Source organism: Chiloscyllium punctatum, chromosome 9, assembly GCF_047496795.1.
Source record: "Chiloscyllium punctatum isolate Juve2018m chromosome 9, sChiPun1.3, whole genome shotgun sequence".
NCBI lineage: Eukaryota > Metazoa > Chordata > Chondrichthyes > Orectolobiformes > Hemiscylliidae > Chiloscyllium > Chiloscyllium punctatum.
The window spans coordinates 79,753,916-79,781,627 of record NC_092747.1 but is presented as its reverse complement, the minus strand read 5'-3'; the positions used below and the strand labels follow the sequence as shown (position 1 = coordinate 79,781,627).

The 27,712-nt window shown below is 42.9% G+C and overlaps 1 protein-coding gene across 3 annotated transcripts in view; it reads left to right on the top strand.

Moving 5' to 3' along the window:
• The first annotated feature begins 294 nt into the window (after positions 1 to 294).
• Positions 295 to 27,712, top strand: part of abcc4 (ATP binding cassette subfamily C member 4 (PEL blood group)) — a 471,758-nt gene continuing 444,340 nt past the window's right edge. For 2 of the 3 annotated variants that reach the window (XM_072577875.1, XM_072577873.1), the window contains exons 1-2: positions 295 to 435; positions 8,437 to 8,547. In XM_072577875.1, coding sequence (XP_072433976.1) covers positions 362 to 435; positions 8,437 to 8,547 — 185 coding nt within the window. In that variant the 5' untranslated portion in view covers positions 295 to 361. The remainder of the gene's footprint in view (positions 436 to 8,436; positions 8,548 to 27,712) is intronic. The other variant, XM_072577874.1, reaches the window with a different exon arrangement.

The window sequence follows — 27,712 nt, the reverse complement described above, 5'->3', positions numbered from 1 at the left end:
GATTGTTCCCTCCCCCTGACCCGGGATTGTTCCCGCCCCTGACCCGGGATTGTTCCCGCCCCTGACCCGGGATTGTTCCCTCCCCCCCTGACCCGGGATTGTTCCCGCCCCCTGACCCGGGATTGTTCCCGCCCCCTCTCACCCGGGATTGTTCCCGCCCCCTGACCCGGGATTGTTCCCGCCCGCTGACCCGGGATTGTTCCCGCCCCCTGACCCGGGATTGTTCCCGCCCCCTGACCCGGGATTGTTCCCGCCCCCTGACCCGGGATTGTTCCCGCCCCCTCTCACCCGGGATTGTTCTCTCACGGAGGGGAAGTCAGTTCCGTCTGTGAGGGACTTTTCCTCATTGACGCAGACGGTCATGGAGCCCGTCTGCCGAGAAGATAAACTTAATCCTATGGTAAACGCTAATATATTCTCCAAAGTATTTTTCTGGTAAGCGTATTTAGACAGCGTTTAGCGATACTTCTCGTTTTTCTACTTTAGTGTCATTCAAGGTGAAATATCTGTTTCTTGTTAAAAATCACACAACACCAGGTTGTAGTCCAACAGGTTTAATTGGAAGCACAGGTTTAATTGGAAGTGAAGTGTGTTTCCAATTAAACCTGTTGGACTACAACCTGGTGTTATGTGATTTTTAACTTTGTACACCCCAGTCCAACACCGGCATCTCCAAATCATATCTGTTTCTTGTATTTTTCTATATGCTTTAATCATTGTTCATTACAGGAAGGCAATTAGTGATGTTAGCCCTTTGCTTCTCGGTTTTTATTAGTTCACTGACAGCCTCAGGTTGACACTTGTAGTTTGAGAAAATATCCATTATTCCTACAATCCCAGGATGGGTTTATTTCAGGCGTTCTATTGAAAATCCTCAGTTTAAAAAAAAATTAACTAACTGTCAATGATAAACTTTTTGAGTTTAGATTAGAGTGGTGCTGGAAAAGCACAGCAGGTCAGACAGCATCCGAGGAGCAGGCAAATCGATGTTTCGGGCAAAAGCCCTTCATTACGAATGATTTGGAGATGCTGGTGTTGGACTGGTGTGTACAAAGTTAAAAATCACACAACACCATGTTATAGTCCAACAGGTTTAATTGGAAGCACTAGCTTTCGGAGTGCTGCTCCTTCATCAGGTGGTTGTGGAGGACACAATTGTAAGACACAGAATTTATAGCAAAAGTTTACACTGTGATATAACTGAAATTATACATTGAAAAATACCTTGATCATTCGTTAAGTGTCTCATACTGGTATTGCACCGAAAGCCAGTATGCTTCCAATTAAACCTGTTTGACTATAACCTAGTATTGTGATTTTTAACTTTGTACACCCCAGTCCAACACTGACATCTCCAAATCACATCTGTTAGAATGACCATGATAGTTTCACTTTTTTCATATGTAAATCACAAAACTTTTTTTAAAAGTTACATTCTCAGGTGACTTGTGAAAATTGGTGTCAGTGCAGATAAGATGTTGAAGGTTTTAGCCCCCTGTGATCCCTGTCTATGTCATAATGTTTAGACTGATTTTAATCTAAAAAGTGTTAACAGAGTCTAACATGGATTCATGCAGTTCTTGAGCAAAGTACAACTCTGCAAGTACAAATTCACCCCACAAGTATGTGTGCATGTGGGTTTTTGTGTGTGTGTCTGTCTGGGGTAGGGGTTTGTGAGTGGCTGTGTGAGAGTGTAAAATGGTCTAAGTCTGAGAGAGGGTGTGTGTGTGTGTCTGGGGTGGGGGGGGGTTGTGAGTGTCTGTGAGAGAGTCTATAGAAACACACACACACCCCTACCTATACACACCCTATCTACACACACACACACACACACACACACACACACACCCTTCCTATACACACCCTATCTACGCACACACACACACCCTACCTATGCACACACTCCTACAGAGAGAGACACTCACACATTAACAGTGTCATATTGAGACCACACGCACACATATATACTCTCTCACAGACACTCAAAGCCCCATCGCAGACACACACACATGTACATTTCAAAAGGGATACAGATTTTAAGATTAAAGCATCAGAAGGGAGTTGAGGTTTTATTTCTAACATAAGCTGTGCCTAAAAAAGGTTCAGTGGTGACTTAAAAATAAGCATTTGAATTTGTACTTCAAAGAAAGCTTGTAAGTCTATGGGGAACGAGCCATATCATAGGAAGAATTGGTAGCTCTTTCAAAGAACGGACACAAGCATGACAGTCTGATGAAGGATAAAATGCTGCAGAATCTGGAAATGTGAAACAAACAGAAAACTGGAGAAACTCTGGACAGGTGGCATTTGTGGAGAGAGAAAAACAGTTAGGCTTATTCCTGAAACATCGATTCTCCTGCTCCTGGGATGCTGTCTGACCTGCTGTACTTTTCCAGTGCCACACTTTTTGATTCTGATCTCCAGCATCTGTAGTCCTCACTTTTTCCTAGTCGCTGTAACCTTACTGTGAAGCCTGTTCTAAGGATGCCAACCCTGAAGAAATTCTCCTCCCTCCACAAGCACCTCAGTGAGTCTCTCTCTCTCTGCACCCCTCAGGTCATTTCCTTCCCAGCTACCATCCACCCCGACCCTCCTATTTATCTGTCATCCCCCTCCCCAAACTATCCGTTTCCCTCCCCCCCTCCATTCATGATAAATGGCTTATGCCTGAAATGTCAATTCTCCTGCTCTTTGGATGCTGCCTGACCTGCTGTGCTTTTCCAGCACCACTCTAATCTAGGCCTGCATTTATTGTCCATCTCTAGCTATACTTGAAGGTAGTGGTGAGCTGCCTCCTTCAACTCTTTTGACCCATTGACAGTGAAGGAACATTAATCTGTTTTCAGGTCAGGATGGTAAATGGCTTGGAGGGGATCTTGCAGGTGGCTATTTTGAAAAATACAAATGAAGATTTTTGAGAATGAAAAAAGTGAGGCTTAACTGCCCTAAGTAGACATTCTTGCACATTTTGCATGAGCATAGTAACGTGGAGTCCATTTCTATGCAGTAGAGCTGCATGGAACTAGTTCCTAATTGTTGAAAGATGATTGTTTGCTTAAACTTAATTTTATATATTTAACATCTGACTTAAACTTTAATTTGTACTGTTTTGTATGGTGCCAGTCAACAGTAATGAAAACAATGTTGAAAATAATTAGCAACTCTGGCAGCTTCTGAGGGGAGGAAAAAAAGTAATAGTTCTGTGACCTTTTATCTTTAATTATGTTTCTCTCTGTATAAATGCTGCTAGACCTTCTAATTTGTTCCAGCATCTTCTGTTTTTATTTCTGATTTCCAATATTTGCAGAATGTTGCATTTTTTTTAGAAATTAATGTTAAACCAGTTGCCTGCTAATAGCTGTTGCGCAATTTGGTAAGCCATGTTTATCTGTCGTAACAGTTGAGGGGAACACTGTCTGTGCATGTACTCGTGCAATCTCTGTGTCAGGGTTTCTGTTAATTGCAATCAAAGGAACACATTGACTTGATGTGGACTATCAAAGTTCAAGTTGCCATTTTTAACCTGTGTAATCCTTAACCAATTATAAGTTTTTGTCCCTCATCCAACTTGGATTTTGATTTGAGGTTGTGGAAAATTGCTTGTATTTGTCTGGTAAAAGTATTAAAGGAAAATATTTGAATTGCACAGCTAAGAAAAAAGAAGTGCCTCAAGCAGGATTAAAACAACAATGCTCTGATTGAGAGTTTCGCCATCTACCAACTAAACTATCGAGGCTGAGGGAATTTCTCGCATAAAACTTAATATGCTGATTAAAAATATAGTTCAATATGCTAATGGCTGATTTTTTTTAAATTTGCATGGTTCCATTCTATATAGATTGTGGCTTTGGATGGAGATGGTGATGTTAAGTGTTAGTTCACTTTCTGAGTCAGTTCATGATTAACCTCTATAGAAATAAAGTAAAAATTTGTGGGCGGCACGGTGGCACAGTGGTTAGCACTGCTGCCTCACGGCGCCAGAGACTGTGCAAATGCCACACAGTCATTCTCCCTGTGTGTGGGTTTCCTCCGGGTGCTCCGGTTTCCTCCCACAGTCGAAAAATGTGCAGGTTAGGTGAATTGGCCATGCAAAATTTCCCCTAGTGTTAAGTGAAAGGATAAATATAGGGTGGGTTGCACTTCGGCAGGTCGGTGTGGACTTGTTGGGCCGAAGGGCCTGTTTCCACACTGTAAGTAATCTAATCTAGTAATCTAAACCTGATTCGGAAGTGTATAATAACATCTTTATAATAGGTCACTTGTAGAATTTATGTACATGTCTCCAACAGGAACGATATTGTATCAAGAAAGAAATAATGGGACCTTGTCAAGGGTATGATTGTCGTGGGGGATTGCAATCTTATATGTAGACTGGAAAATCAGATAAGAAAATTTAATCTCGAGGAATTGTATGTTTGTGGGAGATCTTTTTAGACCAGTATTTTATAGCATCAGTCAGAGAACAGGCTTTACTAGACCTGATTTCAACTAATGAGATAAGATTAATTACAGTTTGATGGAGTTTAATTTAATGTAGTGTTATACTTTGGTAGGGCAAACCAGAGCAGGATTTACACAGTTAATGGTAGGACCTGGGGAGTGTTGTTGAACAGAGGGACCCAGGGAGGCAGGTTCATAGTTACTTGAAAGTGGCATCAATGGTAAACAGGGTGGTGAAGAATGTGTTTGGCACCCTTGTCTTCATTTGTCAGAGCACTGAGTTTAGAAGTTGGGATGTCATGCTGTAGCTGCACAAGATGTTGGTGAGGCCAGTTTTAGAATTGCACACAATTCTGGTCAACGTGTTAAAAGTAGAAAGGGCTCATAGAGTCATAGAGACATACAGAATGGAAACAGACCCTTCGGTCTAATCCGTCCATGCCGACCAGATATTCCAACCCAATCTAGTCCCACCTGCCAGCATCCGGCCCAAACCTTTCCTATTCATATATCCGTCCAAATGCCTCTTAAATGTTGTAAATGTACCAGCCTCCACCACATCCTCTGGCAGCTCATTCCATACATGTACCAGCCTCTGCGTGAAAAAGTTGCCCCTTAGGTCTTTTTTATCTTTCCCCTCTCATCCTAAACCTATGCCCTCTAGTTCTGGACTCCCCGACCCCAGGGAAAAGACTTTGTCTATTTATCCTATCCATGCCCCTCATGATTTTGTAAACCTCTATAAGGTCACCCCTCAGCCTCTGACACTCCAGGGAAAACAGTCCCAGCCTGTTCAGCCTCTCCCTGTAGCTCAGATCCTCCAACCCTGGCAACATCCTTGTAAATCTTTTCTGAACCCTTTCAAGTTTCACAACATCTTTCCGATAGGAAGAAGACCAGAATTGCATGCAATATTCCAACAGTGACCTAACCAATGTCCTGTACAGCCGCAACATGACCTCTCAACTCCTGTGCTCAATACTCTGGCCAATAAAGGAAAGCATACCAAATGCCTTCTTCACTATCCTATCTAATTGCGACTCCACTTTCAAGGAGCTATGAACTTGCACTCCAAGATCCCTTTGTTCAGCAACACTCCCTAGGACCTTACCATTAAGTGTATAAGTCCTGTTAAGATTTGCTTTCCCAAAATGCAGCCCCTTGCATTTATCTGAATTAAACTCCATCTGCCACTTCTCAGCCCATTGGCCCATCTGGTCAAGATCCTGTTGTAATCTGAAGTAACCCTCTTCGCTGCAGTATGGAAACAGGCTGTTTGGCTCTACAACTCCACACCAACCCTTCAAAGAGTAACCTACCCAGACCCATTCCTCTACCCTGTATTTATCGCTGATTAATGCATTTAACACTGTGGGCAATTTATTTTGGCCAATTCACCTAACCTGCACATTTTTGGATAGTGGGAGGCAACCGGAGCACCCGGAGGAAACCCATGCAGACATGGGGAGAACGTGCAAACTCCACACAGACAGTTGCCCGAGACTGGAATCGAACCCAAGTCCCTGGTACTTTGAGGCAGCAGTGCTAACTACTGAGCCAACACAGCCTGAAAAGCTTGTCTTTCCTCATAAGTTGTTAAAACGTGAGTGACGGAGAACTTTGAATTTCCAGTATTTCAAGAAAAAAATAACAATTTATTTTCCTAACTTTAATAATGAATACTAGATAATAAATATTAACAAATCCAAGCCCCCCTTTCTTAATTACTTGCTGTCTGATCCCAACTCTATTAAAAATATGCTGTTCCAATCAGACACTTAATAAATATTTCATTAACTTAATCTCAAAACCACATAGTCTCGATCTTCTCCACTGTCTTCGATCTTCCACCTGCTGGGTCATCGTCTTTCTTTTTACTGCGAGAATTTTTTCCATGAAAAGGTACTTTTTGATAGATAGTATTGTTTGATTTCTTTGAGAGCAAGCTGTTAGATAGGCAGTTGGCTCTACGGCAATTGCGCTGCTGATTGATGGCAGATCCTCTCTCTATAATTTTCAAAATGGCGGTTTAGTCACCCCCACCCCCTACCAAAATGTTGAATTCTTCTAATTTCATTGGTTTCCAGGTGTCAAAACAATAATGTTCAAATTTAATTGGCTTCTGGTATCCTGGGCATAACTTAAACTAATTGGTTAAATTTAAATTGTTGTCAAAACAGTACCAAAACTCAGGTACCATTTAACTATTTTGGATATGTGGAACAGTCCATTTCGGCAGCTACACTGGCACCACTCCCCACCTTTTATTCAGCTACATCGATGACTGTATCGGCGCTGCCTTGTGCTCCCACGAGGAGGTTGAACAGTTCATCCACTTTACCAACACCTTCCACCCCGCCCTCAAATTCACCTGGACCGTCTCAGACTCCTCCCTTCCCTTCCTAGACCTTTCCATTTCTATCTCGGGTGACCGAATCAACACTGACATTTACTATAAACCGACCGACTCCCACAACTACCTAAACTGCACCTCCTCCCACCCTGCCCCCTGTAAAAACGCCATCCCATATTCCCAATTCCTTCGCCTCTGCCGCATCTGCTCCCAGGAGAACCAGTTCCAATACCGTACAACCCAGATGGCCTCCTTCTTCAAGGACCGCAATTTCCCCCCAGACGTGATCGATGATGCCCTCCATCGCATCTCCTCCACTTCCCGCTCCTCCGCCCTTGAGCCCCGCTCCTCCAACTGCCACCAGGACAGAACCCCACTGGTCCTCACCTACCACCCCACCAACCTCCATATACAGTGTATCATCCGCCGTCATTTCCGCCACCTTCAAACGGACCCCACCACCAAGGATATATTTCCCTCCCCTCCCCTACCAGCGTTCCGAAAAGACCATTCCCTCCGTGACTCCCTCGTCAGGTTCATACCCCCCACCAACCCAACCTCCACTCCCGGTACCTTCCCCTGCAACCGCAAGAAATGCAAAATTTGCGCCCACACCTCCTCCCTTACTTTCCTCCAAGGCCCCAAGGGATCCTTCCATATCCGCCACAAATTCACCTGCACCTCCACACACATCATTTATTGCATCCGCTGCACCTGATGTGGCCTCCTCTATATTGGGGAGACAGGCCGCCTACTTGTGGAACGTTTCAGAGAACACCTCTGGGACACCCGGACCAACCAACCCAACCACCCTGTGGCTCAACACTTCAACTCCCCCTCCCACTCCACCAAGGACATGCAGGTCCTTCGACCCCTCCATCGCCAGACTATAGCAACATGACGGTTGGAGGAAGAGCGCCTCATCTTCCGCCTAGGAACCTTCCAACCACAAGGGATGAACTCAGATTTCTCCAGTTTCCTCATTTCCCCTCCCCCCACCTTGTCTCGGTCAAATCCCTTGAACTCAGCACCACCTTCATAACCTGCGATCTTGTTCCTGACCTCTCCGCCCCCACCCCACTCCGGCCTATCACCCTCACCTTGACCTCCTTCCACCTATCACATTTCCAATGCCCCTCCCCCAAGTCCCTCCTCCCTACCTTTTATCTTAGCCTGCTGTACACACTTTCCTTATTCCTGAAGAAGGGCTTATACCCGAAACGTTGATTCTGCTGCTCCTTGGATGCTGCCTGTCCTGCTGCGCTTTTCCAGCAAAGCATTTTCAGCTCTGATCTCCAGCATTTGCAGTCCTCACTTTCTCCTCTATTTTTGAAACAGCCCGTTTACCAGCCTTTCCATTCGGCAGCTGAGCCTGCACTTTAAGTTTACTTCAAAATTCAGAAAATGTTTTTCTATTTTAAAGTAAACATACATGCTTTTGACTTGGTAATACTTGGAAGCATTTTCGCTCTCATAAGAAGTGTTGGAGCAGTATCCAGGAATAGTTTCTTCAGAGTTTTATTCACTGAATTGTTCATCTTTAATTTGTTTAAATCTTTTCACATTGTTGCTTTAGTGTGTGCTGAAGACGTGTTCAAATTGTGTTGCAAGTTCAGTTATTTTTTTTATTTTTCAATTTGCAGTTGGTTAAATCCACTGTTTCGAATTGGTTACAAAAGGAAATTAGAAGAAAATGATTTGTACAAAGTGCCTCCAGAAGATGGTTCTGAGAGATTAGGAGAGGAACTGCAAAGGTATTCCTATTTTTTGCTTTTTCAAATTGTTGCTGAATACATACAAGTGCAATGTGAATAATATGTTTAATAGACTATAGCAACAGATGGTGACCCATAAATATTTTAAAACCACACAGCATCAGATTATAGTTCAAACAGGTTCATCACCTGATCAAGGAACAGGGCTTTGAAAGCTAGTGCTTTCAGTTAAACATGTTGGACCATAACCTGGTGTTGTGATTTTTAACTTTGTACACCCTGGTCCAACACTGGCATCTCCATATCATAAATATTTGTCAATGAAGTTCATATATTTTGTACATTTCGGTCAAATTCAACTATTGCCTTGGCCTGACACTACTTTGGTTTTATGCTGTTTGTAATATTGCACCCCAGAAGTATCAGACCACATTAACAACAAATCTAGTTCAAATATGTTCTGATGTTAGAAGATGACTTGACTTTGAAATTGCAGTAGAACTTCCATCACCTCCCACACCACTGGTATGTGTTTGAAACTGGGCACCTTTCCCTCCAGTTTCCAGTTGTGCTAGAGATGTTGGAAAATTACTTAAATCTATTTTAACTTTTATGTATTTTTACACTTCACACAAAAGTAGGCAATGGCAAGAACACCTGACAATATGACATCATATATACTCCAACCATTAAACTTAGGGCTGCACAGTGGTTAGTACTACTGTCTCACAGCATCAGGGACCCGGGTTGGATTTCAGCCTTTGGCGACTGTCTGTGTAGAGTTTGCACATTTTCTCCATGTCTGTATGGGTTTCCTCCATGTGCTCCGGTTTCCTCCCACAATTCAAATAGGTGCAGGTTAGCTTGGCTGTGCTAAGTTGTTCATAGTGTTCAGGGATGTGTAGGGTAGGTTCATTAGTCAGGGTAACTATAGGGTAGAGGAATGGGTCTGGATGGGTTACTTTTCGGAGGGTCAGTGTGGGCTTGTTTCCAGACTATAAGTATTCTAATTCTAATTCTACAATTTCTTCTGTATGTAACATGAGTAAATAACACTTCAATCATTATGAATGCATAGGAGTTTTAAGTGATGGCATATTTTATGCTGACCTTGACTAAATTCTGTTATTCAGAACAGAACAATCTCAAACTGATATTTAGAGTATTTTCCAGAATATATCTGTGTAGCGAGGCTACCAGCCTTTGTACATTATCATCATAAGCATCAATGCCAATCCAATATGCCTGATGGTTTGAACATTAACTAGTCAACACCCTGTACTTTCTCTCACTGAACATCCCATGGTTGACAAAGTGGAATGCTAAAAATTTAAAACTATGTAAGGCATTCCCGACTTGTGTTATAGAATTGTTTGCATTATGTGCCTATATCTTAGGACTGTAGAATGGGTCATTCAACCCCTTGTTCCTAATCCATTATTCAATGAGATAATCGTTGATCTAAGGCCTAACCCCACATATCTGCCTTTGGGCCATATTCCTTAACACCTTTGTTTAACAAAAAAAAATCTATTGCAGATTTAAATTTATCAGATGATTCCAGCACCCACTGCTATCTGTGGAAGAGAATTGCAAACAACTGAGGATACTGAAGGACAGGATTAACCAACACTTAGATAGTCAACGTCTGATTAGGGATAGTCTGCGTGGATTTGTGCATGGGATATCATATCTGGCAAACCTTTTAGAGGTTTTCAAAGATGTAATCAAGAGGATAGATGAGGGTAGGGTAATGGATGTTGTGTATATGAACTTTAGAAAGGTTCAAAGTTTGGGAGAAGATTTATAGCTCGGGTGCTCATTGTTGTGGTTCTGTTCGCTGAGCTGGGAATTCGTGTTGCAGACGTTTCGTCCCCTGTCTGGGTGACATCCTCAGTGCTTGGGAGCCTCCTGTGAAGTGCTTCTGTGATCTTTCCTCCGGCATTTATAGTGGTTTGTACCTGCCGCTTCCGGTTGTCAGTTCCAGCTGTCTGCTGCAGTGGTATATTGGGTCCAGATCGATGTGCTTATTGATTGAATCTGTGGATGAGTGCCATGCCTCTAGGAATTCCCTGGCTGTTCTCTGTTTGGCTTGTCCTATAATAGTAGTGTTGTCCCAGTCGAACTCATGTTGCTTGTTATGTTGCTCGGCGAACAGAACCACAACAATGAGCACCCGAGCTACAAATCTTCTCCCAAACCTTGAACACCTACGGGTGAGAGAACACCGAACGGAGAATTCACCACAAAGGTATACAGGAAAGCCACACACACAGACCAAGTCCTAAATTACGAAAGCAACCACCCCAACACACACAAAAGAAGTTGCATCAAGACACTGTTCAATAGGACCACAACACACTCCAGTACACCAGAACTGCAAAAAGAGGAAGAAGAACACCTATACAATGTATTCGCCAAAAACGGATACCCCCGCAATTTCATCAACAAATGCCTAAAGGAAAGACAATGGAATGAGGACATGCCACAACCCAAAGGACTAGCCACATTACCATACATCAAAAACATTTCCAAACTGACAGCCAGACTACTGCGACCACTAGGCCTCATAACAGCGCACAAACCAACAGCCGCTCTCAGACAACTCACTAGGACCCAGCATGAGCAAAATCAATGCAGTATACAAAATCCCCTGCAAGGACTGCACAAAACACTACATCGGACAAACAGGAAGACAGCTAACGATCCGTATACATGAACACCAGCTAGCCACGAAACAACATGACCAGACATCCTTAGTAGCCATACAGTCAGATGACAAGCAACATGAGTTCGACTGGGACAACACTACTATTATAGGACAAGCCAAATAGTGGACAGCTGGAACTGACAACTGGAAGCGGCAGGTACAAATCACTATAAATGCCGGAGGAAACATCACAGAAGCGCTTCACAGGTGGCTCCCCAGCACTGAAGATGTCACCCAGACAGGGGACGAAACGTCTGCAACACAAATTCCCAGCTTGGCGAACAGAACCACAACAACTTTAGTAAGGTCTTTGACAAGGTCCCAAACGGCAGGCTGGTTATGAAGACTAGGTCACGTAGAACCCAAGGAGAGCTTGGTAACTGGATTCAAAATTGGCTTGAATTTAGGAAACAGAGGATGATGTTGAAGGTTGTTTCTCATACTGGAGCCCTGTCACTGGTGGAATGCCATGGTTCAGTGCTGTGATCTTTGTTATTTGTTATTTACATCTGGATGTGAGAAGACCGGGTAGTTAGCGCAAGTTAGTCAAAAAGTGTTAGAGGTAGTGAAGGATGTCTGCTTATGATGAGACCTCTGGCCCCGTTTGTGGGAAAATGGACAAACCCTGGCGTAGTGGGAAGGTCTTTTGCCCGAAAAGTTGATATTTCCTGCTGTACTTTTCCAGCACCACTCTAATCTCCAGCATCTGCAGGACTCGCTTCTGCGTCCACCTGCCCACAGTTAAAGTAAGCATTATGGGAAGTGCACAGATCAGTCGGAAATGATTTACACCAGTGCCGGTCAGTCCCTGTTCCATCGTGGGCCTAGGAGAATAGCTGCAAGCAAATCTTTGTACGAACTCAGACTTGATGTGGGCGTGGTGTCCAGTCCCGCTAAGCGGTCACTGCCATTGCTCCAGTAGTAGGACACCGCACGTCGCATCTGGGACCTCGAATTATCTGACCAATCCATGTTGTTAGTTTTTATACAGGAAGCTCCCCGGTCAGGCAAAGCCTGCATTCACAGCGCACTGAACTGAGGAGACTGTCTCCCTTCGGAAAAAGCAGTATCCCCAAAATAGAGGGTGTAAATGCAACAGAAGCGGTGAAAAAATAAAGTACCGTCCTTCTTTGGGGTGGGTCTACAGTCAAGAAGTTTGGAGATGTTCACGGGCTTAGGATGTGCATGTTTCAGTGACGTGAATATCATCGTGCTCTGATTATCTTCATCTTGGTGTATGGCAGTAAATGTAGTCCATGTGTCCCTGTTTGTCCCCAGTTCAGCCATCCATCTTCCTCTTATTTCAAGAGGAAGAGAGGCATAAATAAGGGAATACTGATCCTGCGTGATAGCACTGTACGTGATTGCAGGGCATCTTAAATAATCAATAAACCCTTCTGGGCCATCCTTGCGGACGGACTAAAGGCCATGATTAAACACAGCTCCTGAGGTTTGAAGGCTTACCAGTCGTCAATGAACTGGTCTGCATAGTCATCAAGAGCAGCTCCTGGATTGCTAAAAGACCTAAGTGTGTAACTGGCAGCGGGTGGTGGTGGAGGGAAGGGCTCTTTGTCTGCAGGCTGAAGAGAGATATTACGGAGAGACTGATCAAGGGAAGCGCAGGGTTTTTCTATCGACGGGAGTTTAACACAGGACCTAGTGCAGTGAGCAATGGGTCAGCGGCAGTTGAGTCAGAAGTTGAAGGTAGTAGAACGGGGAGTGTAAATGCCGCCTCCTCGTCCATATCACTTAAATCGTGAAACATTGCCATGCCAGAGCAGCTGGATCATCCTTCTGGGCTAGCCTCCTGCTTGCTTGTTACTTGCAGCTGTTTGTTTTGCAGCTGTTTGTTTCAGGTCTTGATATTTCAGTCCCATAGTGCGCACTCGAATTTTAAAGTTTCCCAATCTTTCATTTTACCAATTATGTAGAACATAACAGCGCCCTACAAGCCCTTTGGCCCTTGATGTTGCGCCAACCTGTGGAACCAATTTGAAGCCCATCTAACCTACACTATTCCATTCTCGTCTATTTACTTACCCAATTACTGTTTAAATGCCCTTAAAGTTGGTGAGTCTACTATTGTTGCAGGCAATACACCCCTACTACCGTGTCCAAGCAGTCATCAATTCCCTGTTTACAAAGTGTTAGCCCTCCAACTCATTAATCGTGAGTACTTGTGGCACCTTTGTCCAATTTGAAATAATAGTTTACCATTTTGAACCTTATTTTTCGTCCAGATAGGTTTTTTTTAGCAGTTCTGCAATTTATGGATCCCAAGTGCCCCCTAGCGGCCAAATGTGTTTACCCAATTTATTATTTAATGCTATTCACTAACACACTTCCTGGCTAGCCAACAACTGGATCCCTGATCCACAACGCTTCAAACACAGTCCAGTGTAAAAATTTGGATTTCAGATTTGGAAACCATCACCAGTAAGTGTCCTCTGCAAGGGACAAGGGGTCGCAGCACTCCTCCAAGGGAAAGAGGGAGACCAAGGTTTAAAAGCTTATCTTGTGGTGGCCGTCCGTCTCTAATCTCTAGGTTGGGGCTTGATAGCTTTTTCAGTCCCCCCCTGAGAATTAACTTCAGAATTAGAATCTCTACAGTGTGGAAACAGGCCCTTCGGCTCAATAAGTCTACACCGACCCTCCGATGAGTAGCCCACCCAGACCCATTCCCCTACATTTTAGCCCCTGACTAATGCACCCAACCTACAAATCCCTGATCACTATGGGCAATTTGCCACGGCCAATTCACCTAACCTGCACACCTTTGGATTGAGAGGGGAAGCTGGAGCACCCTGAGGAAATCCACGCAGACACTGGGAGAACATGCAAACTCCACACAGACAGTTGCCTGAGGCTGGAATTGAACCTGGGACCCAGTGCTGTGAGGCAGCAGTGCTAACCACTGGGCCACCGTGCAGCCCCTGGTTTTTGCTTGCAGCGCCAAATGTAGGATTAAATTAATCATAGCTACAGGACTGAGAGCGCAAAACAAAGTCAACAAAAAATTCAGCACAGCTTGTTCTGTTAAATAATCAGTCTATATCGACAATAGAACTGCATGCAGATGACTTGGAAAAGAGAGAGAGAGTTATTCGCAGCTGTCAGTTTCTCTCACGAGTTCACACTTACAGAGAGAAAAGCAGGAATTTTTATACTTATCAATAATTATCTCTCGAGGCTTGTCATCCATTAGACTAGTACATTGAATTATGATCTGTGTTATTACTTGCAATGTTTATCATATTGACTTTCCAAACCTTGAGTCATTAATGTAATTCTATAATCTAGTCCTTGTGGATTGTCCTTATTTAGGCTTAGTTAGTATTCCAAAATTTAAATAGAGCCAACTAATCCAGCTCTGACTAGGTTTACCAAAGTTCACGAACTTAACGTCGACTTAGCCTGCGTCATGTCCTGCTGAGGTTATTAATTCTTTGACCTTTGCTATAGTCTTAACTTGTACTGTTATTACAGCCAGGGATTAGCCAGTTTTCCCATCAGGCAACTATCTGTTTCACACAATTCCACAAGGTCACTCAGCATCATCCTCACAATTCACTGTTCTCTCTAGTTTAGTATCATATGCAAATTTAGATTTTGCTTTCAACACTCATCTCTTAGTTGATAATATAAATCAGAAAAAGCAAGGGTCCCAAAACAGATCCTTGGGGAACTCCATCCAGCCTGCAAAATCCCCATTTATACCTAGCCTCTGTTTCCTATCTTTTAGCCAACTTCTAACCCATTCTGCCAAGGGTTGATCAATCTCAAATATTTCTGATTGACTAACCAACCTTCCACGTGTTTTCAAATGCTTTCTAAAAGTTCACATTTGCAATATCCACTGGCTGTGTCACCTTGCAAAAAAGTCATATTAAATTTGCCAGACATGTTTGCCCTTGACAAAACCATGTTGACTGTCTTGTATAACTTGTATTTCACTAAGTTTGTATTTACCTTATCCCTTATTCTGGTCTCCATCAGTTTTGGCACTATTGATATCAAGCTGACAAGTCTTTGTTTCCTGGATCATCTTTTGCCCCTTTCTTAAACAATAATGTTGCATTTGCATTTCTCCAGAACCCTGGGATTAATCCTGTATTCAGAGAGGCCTAGAAATATTTTGTTAGCAGCCACACTATTTGCTCCCTTCCCTTTCTCGGTAATTTAAGATGCATCTCATTCGGGCCTGGTGACTTCTCTACCCGGAGTGCCGCTAGCCTTTTCAAACACCTCTTCGTTAGCTGTGACTCAGTTGCAAAACACCCAAGTTTTGTCGACTGGGCCATTGTAATCATCTTTTGATTTGTTTAAGACAAAAACAAAGTACCCCTGCCATACCTTTTGCTTCAGTAAACAGTTTATTTTGCTTGTTTCTGATGGGCTGCACTCTCTCATCTGCTAATCTTTTACTGTTGGTATGTTTGAAGAACGTATCACTTGAACTATTCAGTCACTTGTTCTTATCAGTTTTCTAATTTGCTTACCATTCCCCTCTTTTCTTGGAGTATCATCAGGCACCACGATGCTCTGATTTTGCCTTATCCAATCTCAACTTAGTTGTGTTGCTTGTTAGATAGATTCAAGGAGTCCTGGGTTTCCTGGACCTGCAGTCTCTCTCCCTCTCGATGAATGACAACCTGCTATCTTGCTATCTCTACACTCTTCCTTGCCTGTCTGTCATGATGTGGAGTCACCACACTTCTGGCACGACTGTTCCAGAAACCCCTCTGCTGCTTGGATGGTGTGAGTGAAGAGATTTGCTGCTTCAAATCAGCCACATGTTATTTGAAGACTGCTACCCTCCATCACTTCATACAGATTTGACTGTCCTGGATATCTTGTGGAACCAAAATGTCTGACATCTTGCATGCCACACACATCACAAACTTTCCCAGAGTCCCTGCCATCTTTACTGGACAATAAGATGCACATTGCTCTGCTGTCCTTAAGCCCTAACAAAATTTTTTAGCGCCCCTCTTTCACTTTTGTTTTGTGGCATGGAGGGAAACACTACAGGAATGTAATATTCCGACTTCACTGTTTTTGGACACCAAATCCTCCTGCTCTCAGTTGTGGGGTGTGAGCCAAAGTGTCTCAGAATCCTCCTGAGTCACTTCTCACTACTGCCTCCCAACTGAGTGTTAACATAGAAAGCTGTCCTGAATACACTTCAAGAAATATGCCTGCTCTGAACCTTTTACATTATGACTATCCCAGTTAATGTTGGGGTTGTTGAAATTCCCCAACACAATGTCAATCCACATCCTTAACTCCTCTGTTTTACCACTAATGGTCCTAGCATGAAAATAGAAGCCATCCAGCCTTGTGTTACTCCCTTGAAACTCAACATGGCTAAGCTCTCATTGTCTTGGTTCCTTTTCTCTAGATTAGATTAGATTACTTCCAGTGTGGAAACAGGCCCGTCGGCCCAACAAGTCCACACTGACCCACCAAAGTGCACCCACCCAGACCCATTCCCCTATATTTACCCCTGCAACTAACACTACGGGCAACTTAGCATAACCAGTTCACCTAACCTACACATTTTTGGACTGTGGGAGGAAACCCACGCAGACATGGGGAGAATGTGCAAACTCCATACAGTCAGTAGCCTGAGGCGGGAATTGAACCCGGGTCTCTGGTGCTGTGAGGCAGCAGTGCTAACCACTGTGCCACTGTGCTGCCCACTTATTTGACTGGTAGGTTCTGAGGCAGTTATAAAAGAGTCTGAAAGATCTCTGCCTTATACACAAGGGTCTTGATACCAGCATGCATGTCTTGGTCACCTAAGATGCTCATCCTTGGGCATTCAAATGTGGTGCTTGCAGATTGGATGTGATGTTGCATCTCCACATCGATGTCAGCCTGAGATGAGATGTAACTTTCCAGGTAAGCAAAATGTTCCATGTTTGGGAGCGTTTCTCTATTGATCTTAATTGTGAAGTGGGCCAGAATGTGACCTGGGATGGGTTGATAAAGGATTTGAATGCATGGAATGAGCTGTGAAAGGAAGTGGTGGCAATGGTCGTGTGAGGAAGCCATGGTTTAATAAGGAATTGGAATCCATAGTTAAAGGGAAGAGGGCGGCCTATGTAAAGATGAGGTGTGAAGGTTCAATTGGGGCGATTGAGAGTTATAAGGTAGCCAGGAAGGATCTGAAGAGAGAGCTAAGAGCAGCAAGGAGGGGACATGAAAGGTCCTTAGTTGGTAAGATTAGGGAAAACTCAAAGGCTTTCTATAGGTATGTCAGGAATAAAAGAATGACTAGGATAGGAATAGGTCTAGTCTAGGATAGGAATAGGTCCAGACAAGGATAGCAGTGGGAATTTGCGTGTGGAGGTTGAAGAGATTGGGGAGACACTGAATGAATACTTTTCGTCAGTATTCACTCAGGAACAGGACATTGTTGCCGATGTGAATATTGAGTCACAATTAATTAGAATGGACGGCTTTGAGGTATGTAGGGAAGAAGTGTTGGAAATTCTGGAAAGGGTGAAAATAGATAAGTCCCCTGGGCCTGATGGCATTTATCCTAGGATTCTCTGGGAAGCAAGGGAGGAGATTGCAGAGCCATTGGCCTTGATTTTTATGTTCTCGTTGTCTACAGGAATAGTGCCAGAGGACTGGAGGATAGCAAATGTGGTTCCCTTGTTCAAGAAGGGGAGTAGGGATAACCCTAGTAACTATAGGCCGGTGAGTCTCACTTCTGTTGTGGGCAAAGTCTTAGAGAGAATTGTAAGGGATAGGATTTATGAACATCTGGATAGGAATAATGTGATCAAGGATAGTCAGCATGGTTTTGTGAAGGGCAGATCATGCCTCACAAACCTTATTGAATTCTTTGAGAAGGTTACTAAGGAGGTGGACGAGGGTAAAGCGGTAGGTGTGGTGTATATGGATTTTAGTAAGGTGTTTGATAAGGTTCCCCATGGTAGGCTACTGCAAAAAATACGGAGGTATGGCATTGAGGGTGAGTTGGAGGTTTAGATTAGGAATTGGCTGACTGGAAGAAGACAGAGGGTAGTAGTTGATGGTATAGGTTCATCTTGGAGTGCAGTTACTAGCGGTGTTCCGCAAGGATCTGTTTTGGGACCATTGCTGTTTGTCATTTTTATAAATGACCTGGAGGAGGGGCTAGAAGGTTGGGTGAGCAAGTTTGCGGATGATACAAAAGTCGGTGGAGTTGTTGACAGTGAGGAAGGATGTGGCAGGTTACAGCGGGATATAGATAAGCTGCAGAGCTGGGCAGAAAGGTGGCAAATGGAGTTCAATGTAGGTAAGTGTGAAGTGATTCACTTTGGTAAGAGTAACAAGAAGATGGGGTACTGGGCTAATGGTCAGATACTTGGTAGTGTGGATGAGCAGAGGGATCTTGGTGTCCATGTACACAGATCTCTGAAAGTTGCCATCCAGGTAAATAGTGCAGTGAAGAAGGCATATGGCGTACTGGCTTTTATTGGTAGAGGAATTGCGTTCCAGAGTCCTGAGGTCATGTTGCAGTTGTATAAGACTCTGGTGCGGCCTCATCTGGAGTATTGTGTGCAGTTTTGGTCGCCATATTATAGGAAGGATGTGGAGGCACTGGAACGGGTGCAGAGGAGGTTTACCAGGATGTTGCCTGGTATGGTAGGAAGATCGTATGAGGAAAGGCTGAGGCACTTGGGGCTGTTTTCATTGGAGAAAAGAAAGTTTAGTGGTCACTTGATAGAGGTGTCCAAGATGGTTTAGATAGGGTTGACCATGAGAACCTTTTTCCACATATGGAGTCAGCTATTACGAGGGGGCATAGCTTTAAATTAAGGGGTGGTAGGTATGGGACAGATGTTAGGGGTAGGTTCTTTACTCAGCGAGTCGTGAGTTCATGGAATGCCCTGCCAGTAGCAGTGGTGGACTCTCCCTCTTTATGGGCATTTAAACGGGCATTGGATAGGCATATGGAGGATAGTGGGCTAGTGTAGGTTAGGTGGGCTTGGATTGGCGCAACATCGAGGGCCAAAGGGCCTGTACTGTGCTGTATTTTTCTATGTTCTATGGGAACGATTACAACATTAAAAAGAATTCTGGATGGGTCCACGAAGTGGAATGGTTTAAAGCGATATGGGCCAAACGCTGGTAAATGGGGCTAGATCAGTTAAGATTTCTGGTTGGCGCAGACAAGTTGGGCTGAAGGATCTATTTCTGGACAGTATGACTGAGTCCTCTTAAGATTGAGACCAGTTCTTTGCTACTGTGAGATATTGTGTTCGAGGCTATCTTTATTAACTCACTCACTAGCTCACTATATTCATTAATATTGGTTTCCAGTTCATTCATTCATAATCCTTTACTAATCTGTTATTTACTTTAACATGGTTTCATTCATTCATAAAACAGCGGTCCTGTATTATCCAAATTTAAAAGCAACCCTTTCAAACACATTACTGCATTTCCATATTACAAACAGTGTTTCAGCATATAGAACAATACCATCCCCATCAAGTCTTCATGAAACATTATAATATTAATCAGCCCTTACCAACCAAACCCTGGACCTGAATAGATTAAGTACGTGTTAAATACCTTTTAACTGGGCCATTATCCCTTTATGAAACTAACTGACAAAAGTGTTTCCATAAAATTGCATGAATGAATGAGACTCATACCAACAAATAGTAAATACATCTCACAATCCAGCTGCAGTAATCAGTTTAATATCCTTTATTATATAATTGTGTTCAAGTACGTTTTAAAACCTATTTAGAGCATATGGGCCTAGCATTTTTACTAATATTTGCTAACTTAAAAGATAAAATGACTAACACCTCCTAATTATACAAGCAGACTGGACAGACATCCCATCAGAAGTAGCAGCCAGCAAATTGGAACATGTTTTAAACCATCTCCTGTCTCCTAGGACAGAACCCCTTCAAATCTTTGCATACTCGAGATTAAAAAAAGTAACGCCATTGTAATGGAATTTTAATACATGTGAGAACAGTGTATAAAAGAGTTCTTGTCAGAACTATTTCAAGACTCCAGCTTCAACGTCTACCACACCAGGAGGAGATTATCTTTGGGGAGTTGGGGTATTTCCTGAAACACTACCTCATTAACAATTGTATTGTAGTTTAGAAGTTCTTTGAAGGATTGTCTCCTTTGGAGGCTTCTGTTTTCACTGCCTTTCAAAAGGACCCCATCCTTAGTCTGCACGAGTTTGAGGCTAAGAGTGTTGGGTCTGGTGGGACTGAAGAAATCCTGGGTGTTATGCTTGTCAGCAAGGAGTTGCAGCTGTTTATCTTTCTCAGTCCACCTTTGGGTCTTGATTTTCCTTGTTGTTCTTTGTAACTCTGCTACTTCTATTCCCTACATTGCCTCACTGGTGATGTTGTTTTTACAGGCATGGAGAGCTTTCTTCCTTAACTTGGTCAGGTCTTGGATGACATGGTAATCCTTATCGAGCTGGTATTGGTGTGTCTTGACCTTGGAGCTGTTTGCTTCTTCCCAGCATGAGTTAGGAGCTGTTGGATGAAGTTCTCAGCACAGAATCAAATAAGTTAACTGTTGTTTTAAGTGTGACCTACAGAGAATCTGTAGTAGTGAGTAGAATGAGTTCTTTCTTGATTATATGTTTTTGGAGATTTATCTCTTGACTAAACTTAAAATATAAGCCATAACTATTAATTTAACCTGGGGCAGTGTTTGTCGAAGAATAAGACGGTGTTAATTTCTGGGTCTGTAGATTGTGAAGGAGCAAAAATGATAGTGATATGTACTTCTTGTCAGATGTGGGAGTTTAAAGAGAGTTTAAGGGTTACTGTGGATTACATCTGCTGTTGGCTGCAATCTGATCAGATAGAATGGATTGCTTGGAGAGACAGTTAGAAGTGATGAGGAATTTGCAACAGCAACAGTATGTGATGGATGGTAGTTTTAGGAACGGTGTGGGGGGGCGGGGGTGGGGAAGTCTCAGATACGGTCACATGGATGGGTTAACTCCAGGAAAGGTAAGAGAGGTAGGCAGCTGGTGCAGGGGTCTTTTGTGGATATACTCATTTCAAACAGGTATGATGTTTTGGAAAATGTAGGGGGTGATGGATTCTCAGGGGAACGTAGCACCAACAGCCAAGTTTCTGGTATTGAGGCTGGCTCTAATGCAAAGAGGGATACGTCTGGTTCCAAGAGATCAATTGTGTTAGGGAATTCTCTAGTCTGAGCTACAGACAGGCATTTCTGTGACCAGCAGCGAAAAAGCAGAATGGTGTGTTGCTTCCCTGGTGCCAGGATCAAGGATGTCTCAGAGAGGGTGCAGAATGTTCTCAAGGGGGAGAGGAGCCAGCAAGAGATCATTGTCCACATTGGAACCAACAACATAGGAAGGGAAAAGGTTGAGATTCTGAAGGGAGATTACAGAGAGTTAGGCAGAAATTTAAAAAGGAGGTCCTCGAGAATAGTAATATCTAGATTTACTCCCAGTGCTACGAGCTAGTGAGGGCAGAACTAGGAGGATAGAGCAGATGAATGTATGGCTGAGGAGCTGGTGTATGGGAGAAGGATTCACATTTTTGGATAATTGGAAACTCTTTTGGGGTAGAAGTGACCTGTACAAGAAGGACTGATTGCACCAAATTTGTAAGGGGACTAATTATACTGGCAGGGAAATTTGCCACAGCTGCTCAGGAGAATTTAAACTAGTAAGGTGGGGGTGGGGGGGGGTGTGGGTGGGAGGGATCCAGGGAGATAGTGAGCAATTAGATTACTTACAGTGTGGAAACAGGCCCTTTGGCCCAACAAGTCCACACCGACCTGCCGAAGCGTAACCCACTCATTCCCGTATATTTACCCCTTTACCAAACACGACAGGCAATTTAGCATGGCCAATTCACCTGACGTGCACATCTTTGGACTGTGGGAGGAAACCGGAGCACCCGGAGGAAACCCACACAGACACGGGGAGAATGTGCAAACTCCACACAGTCAGTCGCCTGAGTCGGGAATTGAACCCGGGTCTCTGGCGCTGTGAGGCAGCAGTGCTAACCACTGTGCCACCGTGCCGCCCAATCTGAGACTGGTACAGTTGAGAACAGAAGTGAGTCAAGTAGTCAGGGCAGGCAAAGTAGGACTAATAAATTAAACTGCATTTATTTCAATGCATGGGGCCGAACAGGGAAGGCAGATGAACTCGGGATGGTTAGGAGCATAGCAATTACAGAAACATGGCTGAGGGATGGGCAGGACTGGCAGCTTAATGTTCCAGGATACAAATGCTACAGGAAAGATAGAAAGGGCGGCAAGAGGGAAGGGGGGGTGGTGGCGGTTTTGATAAGGGATAGCATTATAGCTGTGCTGAGGGAGGATATTCCCGGAAATACATCCAGGGAAGTTATTTGGGTGAAACTGAGAAATAAGAGAGGGGTGATTGTATTATAGACCCCCTAATAGTCAGAGGGAAATTGAGAAACAAACTTGTGAGGAGATCTCCGCTATCTATAAGAATAATAGGGTAGTTATGGTAGGGAATTTTAACTTTCCAAACATCGACTGGGACTGTCATAATGTTAAGGGTTTAGATGGAGAGGAATTTGTTAAGTGTGTACAAGACAATTTTCTGATTCAGTTTGTGGATGTACCTACTACAGAAGGTGCAAACCTTGACCTACTCTTGGGAAGTAAGGCAGGACAGGTGACTAAGGTGTCAGTGGGGGAGCACTTTGGGGCCAACGACCATAATTCTATTAAATTTTAAAATCATGATGGAAAAGGATAAACCAGATCTAAAAGTTGAAGTTCTAAATTATAGAAAGACCAATTTTGATGGTATTCGAAAGTTGAATGGTATTTGAAAGAATATTCGAAAGCTGATTGGGGGCAGATTTTCGCAGGTAAAGGGACGGCTGGAAAATGGGAAGCCTTCACAAATGAGATAACGAGAATCCAGAGAAAGTATATTCCTGTCAGGGTAAAAGGAAAGGCTGATAGGTATAGGATATTCTGGATGACTAAAGAAATTGAGGGTTTGGTTAAGAAAAAGAAGGAAGCATATGTCAGGTATGGACCGGATAGATCGAGTGAATCTTTAGAAGAGTATAAAGGAAGTAGGAGTATACTTAAGCTGGAAATCAGGAGGGCAGAAAGGGGACACGAGATAGCTTTGGCAAATAGAATTAAGGAGAATCCAAAGAGTTTTTACAAATACATGAAGGACAAAAGGGTAACTAGGGAGAGAATAGGGCCCCTCAAAGGTCAGCAAGGCGGCCTTTGTGTGGAGCCATAGAAAATGGGGGAGATACTAAATGAGTATTTTGCATTAGTATTTACTTTGGAAAAGGATATAGAAGATATAGACTGTAGGGAAATAGATAGTGACATCTTGCAAAATGTCCATATTACAGAGGAGGAAGTGCTGGATGTCTTGAAATGGGGTAAGGGTGGATAAATCCTCAGGACCTGATCAGGTGTACCCGAGAACTCTGTGGGAAGCTAGAGAAGTGATTGCTGGGACTTTTGCTGAGATATTGGTATCATTGATAGTCACAGGTGAGGTACCAGAAGACTGGAGGTTGGCTAATGTGATGCCACTGTTTAAGAAGGGTGGTAAGACAAGCCAGGGAACGATAGACCAGTGAGCCTAATGTTAGTGGTGGACAAGTTGTTGGAGGGAATCCTGAGGGACAGGATGTACATGCCTTTGGAAAGGCAAGGACTGATTAGGGATTGTCAATCTCGCTTTGTGCGTGGGAAATCATGTCTCACAAACTTGATTGAGTTTTTTGAGGAAATAACAAAGAGGCTTGATGAGGGCAGAGCAGTGGATGTGATCTATATGGAATTCAGTAAGGCATTTCACAAGGTTCCCCATGCGGGACTGATTAGCAAGGTTAAATCTCATGGAATACAGGGAGAACAAGCCATTTAGATACAGAACTGGCTCAAAGGTAGAAGACAGAGAGTGGTGGTGGAGGGTTGTTTTTCAGACTGGAGGCCTGTGACCAGTCGAGTGCCACAAGGATCCCATAAATGATTTGGATGCGAGCATAAGAGGTACTGTTAGTAAGTTTGCAGATGACACCGAAATTGGAGGTGTAGTGGACAGCGAAGAGGGTTATCTCAGATTATAACAGGATCTTGACCAGATGGGCCAATGGGCTGAGAAATGGCAGACGGAGTTTAATTCAGATAAATGCGAGGTGCTGCATTTTGGGAAAGCAAATCTTAGCAGGACATATACACTTAATGGTAAGGTCCTAGGAAGTATTGCTGAACAAAGAGACCTTGGAGTGCAGATTCATAGCTCCTTGAAAGTGGAGTTGCAGGTAGATAGGATAGTGAAGAAGGCGTTTGGTATGCTTTCCTTTATTAGTCAAAGTATTGAGTACAGGAGTTGGGAGGTCATGTTGCGGCTGCAACAGGACATTAGTTAGGCCACTGTTGGAATATTGCGTGCAATTCTGGTCGTCTTCCTATCGGAAAGATGTTGTGAAACTTGAAAGGGTTCAGAAAAGATTTACAAGGATGTTGCCAGGGTTGGAGGATTTGAGCTACAGGGAGAGGCTGAACACGCTGGGGCTGTTTTCCCTGGAGCGTCGGAGGCTGAGGGGTGACCTTCTAGAGATTTACAAAATGGATGGGCATGGATAGGGTAAGTAGGCAAAGTCTTTTCCCTTGGCTGGGGGAGTCCAGAACTAGAGGGCATAGGTTTAGGGTGAGAGAGGAAAGATATAAAAGAGATCTGTGGAGCAAATTTTTCATGCAGAGGGTGGTACATGTATGGAATGACCTGCTGGAGGAAGTGGTGGAGGCTGGTATAATTGTAACATTTTAAAAGGCATTTAGATGGGCATATGAATAGGAAGGGTTTGGAGGGATATGGGCCGGGTGCTGGCAGGTGGGACTAGATTGGGTTGGGATATCTGGTCGGCATGGACAGGTTGGTCTGCAGGGTCTGTTTCCATGCTGTATATCTCTATGACTCTATCATGGCTGTCTTCATCACTTTTCCAAATTTTCTCCACTCTGTGGAGATTTTGGTGAACACTTTGTTGGAAATTCACAAGTTTGCTTGGCTCTTAAAGCTGCTCAGTGTTCAGCGTTTTTCTGAACTATTCATCTTTGGCTACTTCAGGTGTCATTTGATGGACATTGAGGAGTGGATGAGAGTGATCTTTGTAGCAGTCATCTTCACTGGTCATCATTTTGGCAGTGAGGTCATCCTTTTCGTCTTGGTATTGAACAATGACATAATCCATTGTGAGCCAGTGCTTTGATAATGGATGCCTTCAATGAGTCTTTTTGGTGGAATAATGATGACCAGCTTGTATTCTGCGCATTTGATGAGCTGGATTATAAACCATTGGAGTTGCAATTCTCAAATCTTTCCTTTCTGATGGTTCCTGTTCTTTTCAACCCTGGCATTAAAGTCCCCAAGAATGGTTATAATTTTATTTTCTTTAGGGATTATCATGAGAATGGTGTCCAGCGTGGAGTAGAAGCCTTCTTTGCATTCATCCATGGCATAGATGTTTGGAGCATAGGCAGTCATGACCATTGCCTCCTGGTTCTTGGCAAGTTGTAAATAGAGAATCATGATGTGATTGTTGATGCCAATAGGTAACTCTGGTGGTCAGTTGTTGAATTGGCTCTGGACAGTGAATCCAATGTCATGCCTTCTGTGTTGATCCTTGGATTTCCTGTCCAGAAAAATAATAAGCACCAAAACCTTCAATTACCTGTCCTTTGCCTGCCCTTTAATCCGGAAAAGCAGTAGTTGATGTCTGCAAGGATTTCAGGAAAGACTTTGACAAGGTCCCTCATGGCAGACTGGTACAAAAGGTGAAGTCACATGGTATCAAGGATGAGCTGGCAAGATGGATATGGAACTGACTTAGTCATAAAGAGACAGAAGGTAGTAGTAGACAGAATGGAAAGTTGTGACTTTCCACAGGGATCAGTGCTGGGATCTCTGCTGTTCATTGCCTATATAAATGATTTGGAGGAAAATGTAGCTGGTCTTCGCCACAGAATCAGGTGTTGCTATTAGAAGAAATAAAAGAAGAGCAGTAATGATATCGGATCAGATTTTTAAAATACTTGTCATTTGGTCTGTGTATGGGATATAAATTATAGGTTCACAAATCTGCTTTCTCACTGCACACATGTACAGTAATCAGCACTTGTTTATAAATTTGTAACATCAAGAGCACAATACTTTGGAAACAAGAAAAATACAGCATTTGGATGGGTAAACTATTTTAATTACAAAAAATCCCCTTTGACATACGTGTTCCCAGCACTTTCAAATAATCCAACTTTTGTGAGGAAAAAATGCAGATTTCTTCAAATATACTTTATTTACAAATTACACCGTGTGTTATGGACTGATGCATTTTTGCGCAGTTCTTATAATGCTATGTAAAGGATGCGACTTATCTTGATATTGTATACATGCAAACAATATGGTGTGTAATTCTACAAATAATATATTCCTCTCAAAAAGCATATTATGATTCTGCACACAAAAATACTGTAATTATTAATGTTTTCATACAAATATTGTCTTAACTGAACACTATTTACAATCCACTTACATAATTGAACTGAACACCTTGACTGGCCGACAAAAAATCTACTTGCCATTGAGGGAGTGCAGTGAAAGGTTTGCCAGATGTATTTCTTGAATGGCAGGATCATTGTATGAGCAGCGATTTGTTAAGTATGGGTTTTTATTCCCAGAGTTTAGAAGAATATAAGATGATCTCATTGAAAAATATAAATTTCAGCCTATATAAATTGCATGAACCGTATGTAATATAGTTAAATTTTGTAAAACGGCAATTATAAAAATAAATCCAAAATATCCCGAACCAAAGCATTCTTTTCAGAAAATGATACTAGCAGATTTAATTTTTGTTTCAGATTCGTTTTTTTCCACTTAATTTTAAGACTGCTGTGTTTCATTGGTGATTATGGTATACCAGTCGTAGCTTTATTTTAGGTTGTGATAAATCATGTAACAAAATTAATATTCTATGGTTAATATCGATGTCTTTGGGTTCGGCCATTATTCGTGCATTAGAAGTTTTTTTTGTTACATTTGAGTAGACAAAATCTTTTAAGGCAGCTGTAGTCATTTCGGGACCTACAGTATTGTAAATGAGCAATGACTAGTCAGGATGGTTGAAGGAACCTAATCTTGGATTTAAATTAATGGACTAGAACTAGGTAATTATCGTGAATTTCAGAGTTGGAAACTATACATTTCACATTTTAGATACTGAATACTAAATAAATGAACTTCCAGTTTATATTGATGACTTTTAAAATGTCTTAGTCACTTGTTCAGTTTCCACCACTGAATTACAGAAAATGATTATTTTATTTTTTTTTAATAATCAATTGTATTAGCCCTGAATCACACAATCAGAATTAATTGGCTTGGTTTTATTCCTTTACACATTGTCAGTGACCTGTCTCATTGCCTTATGGTTAATTTGAAGCATGGCTGCA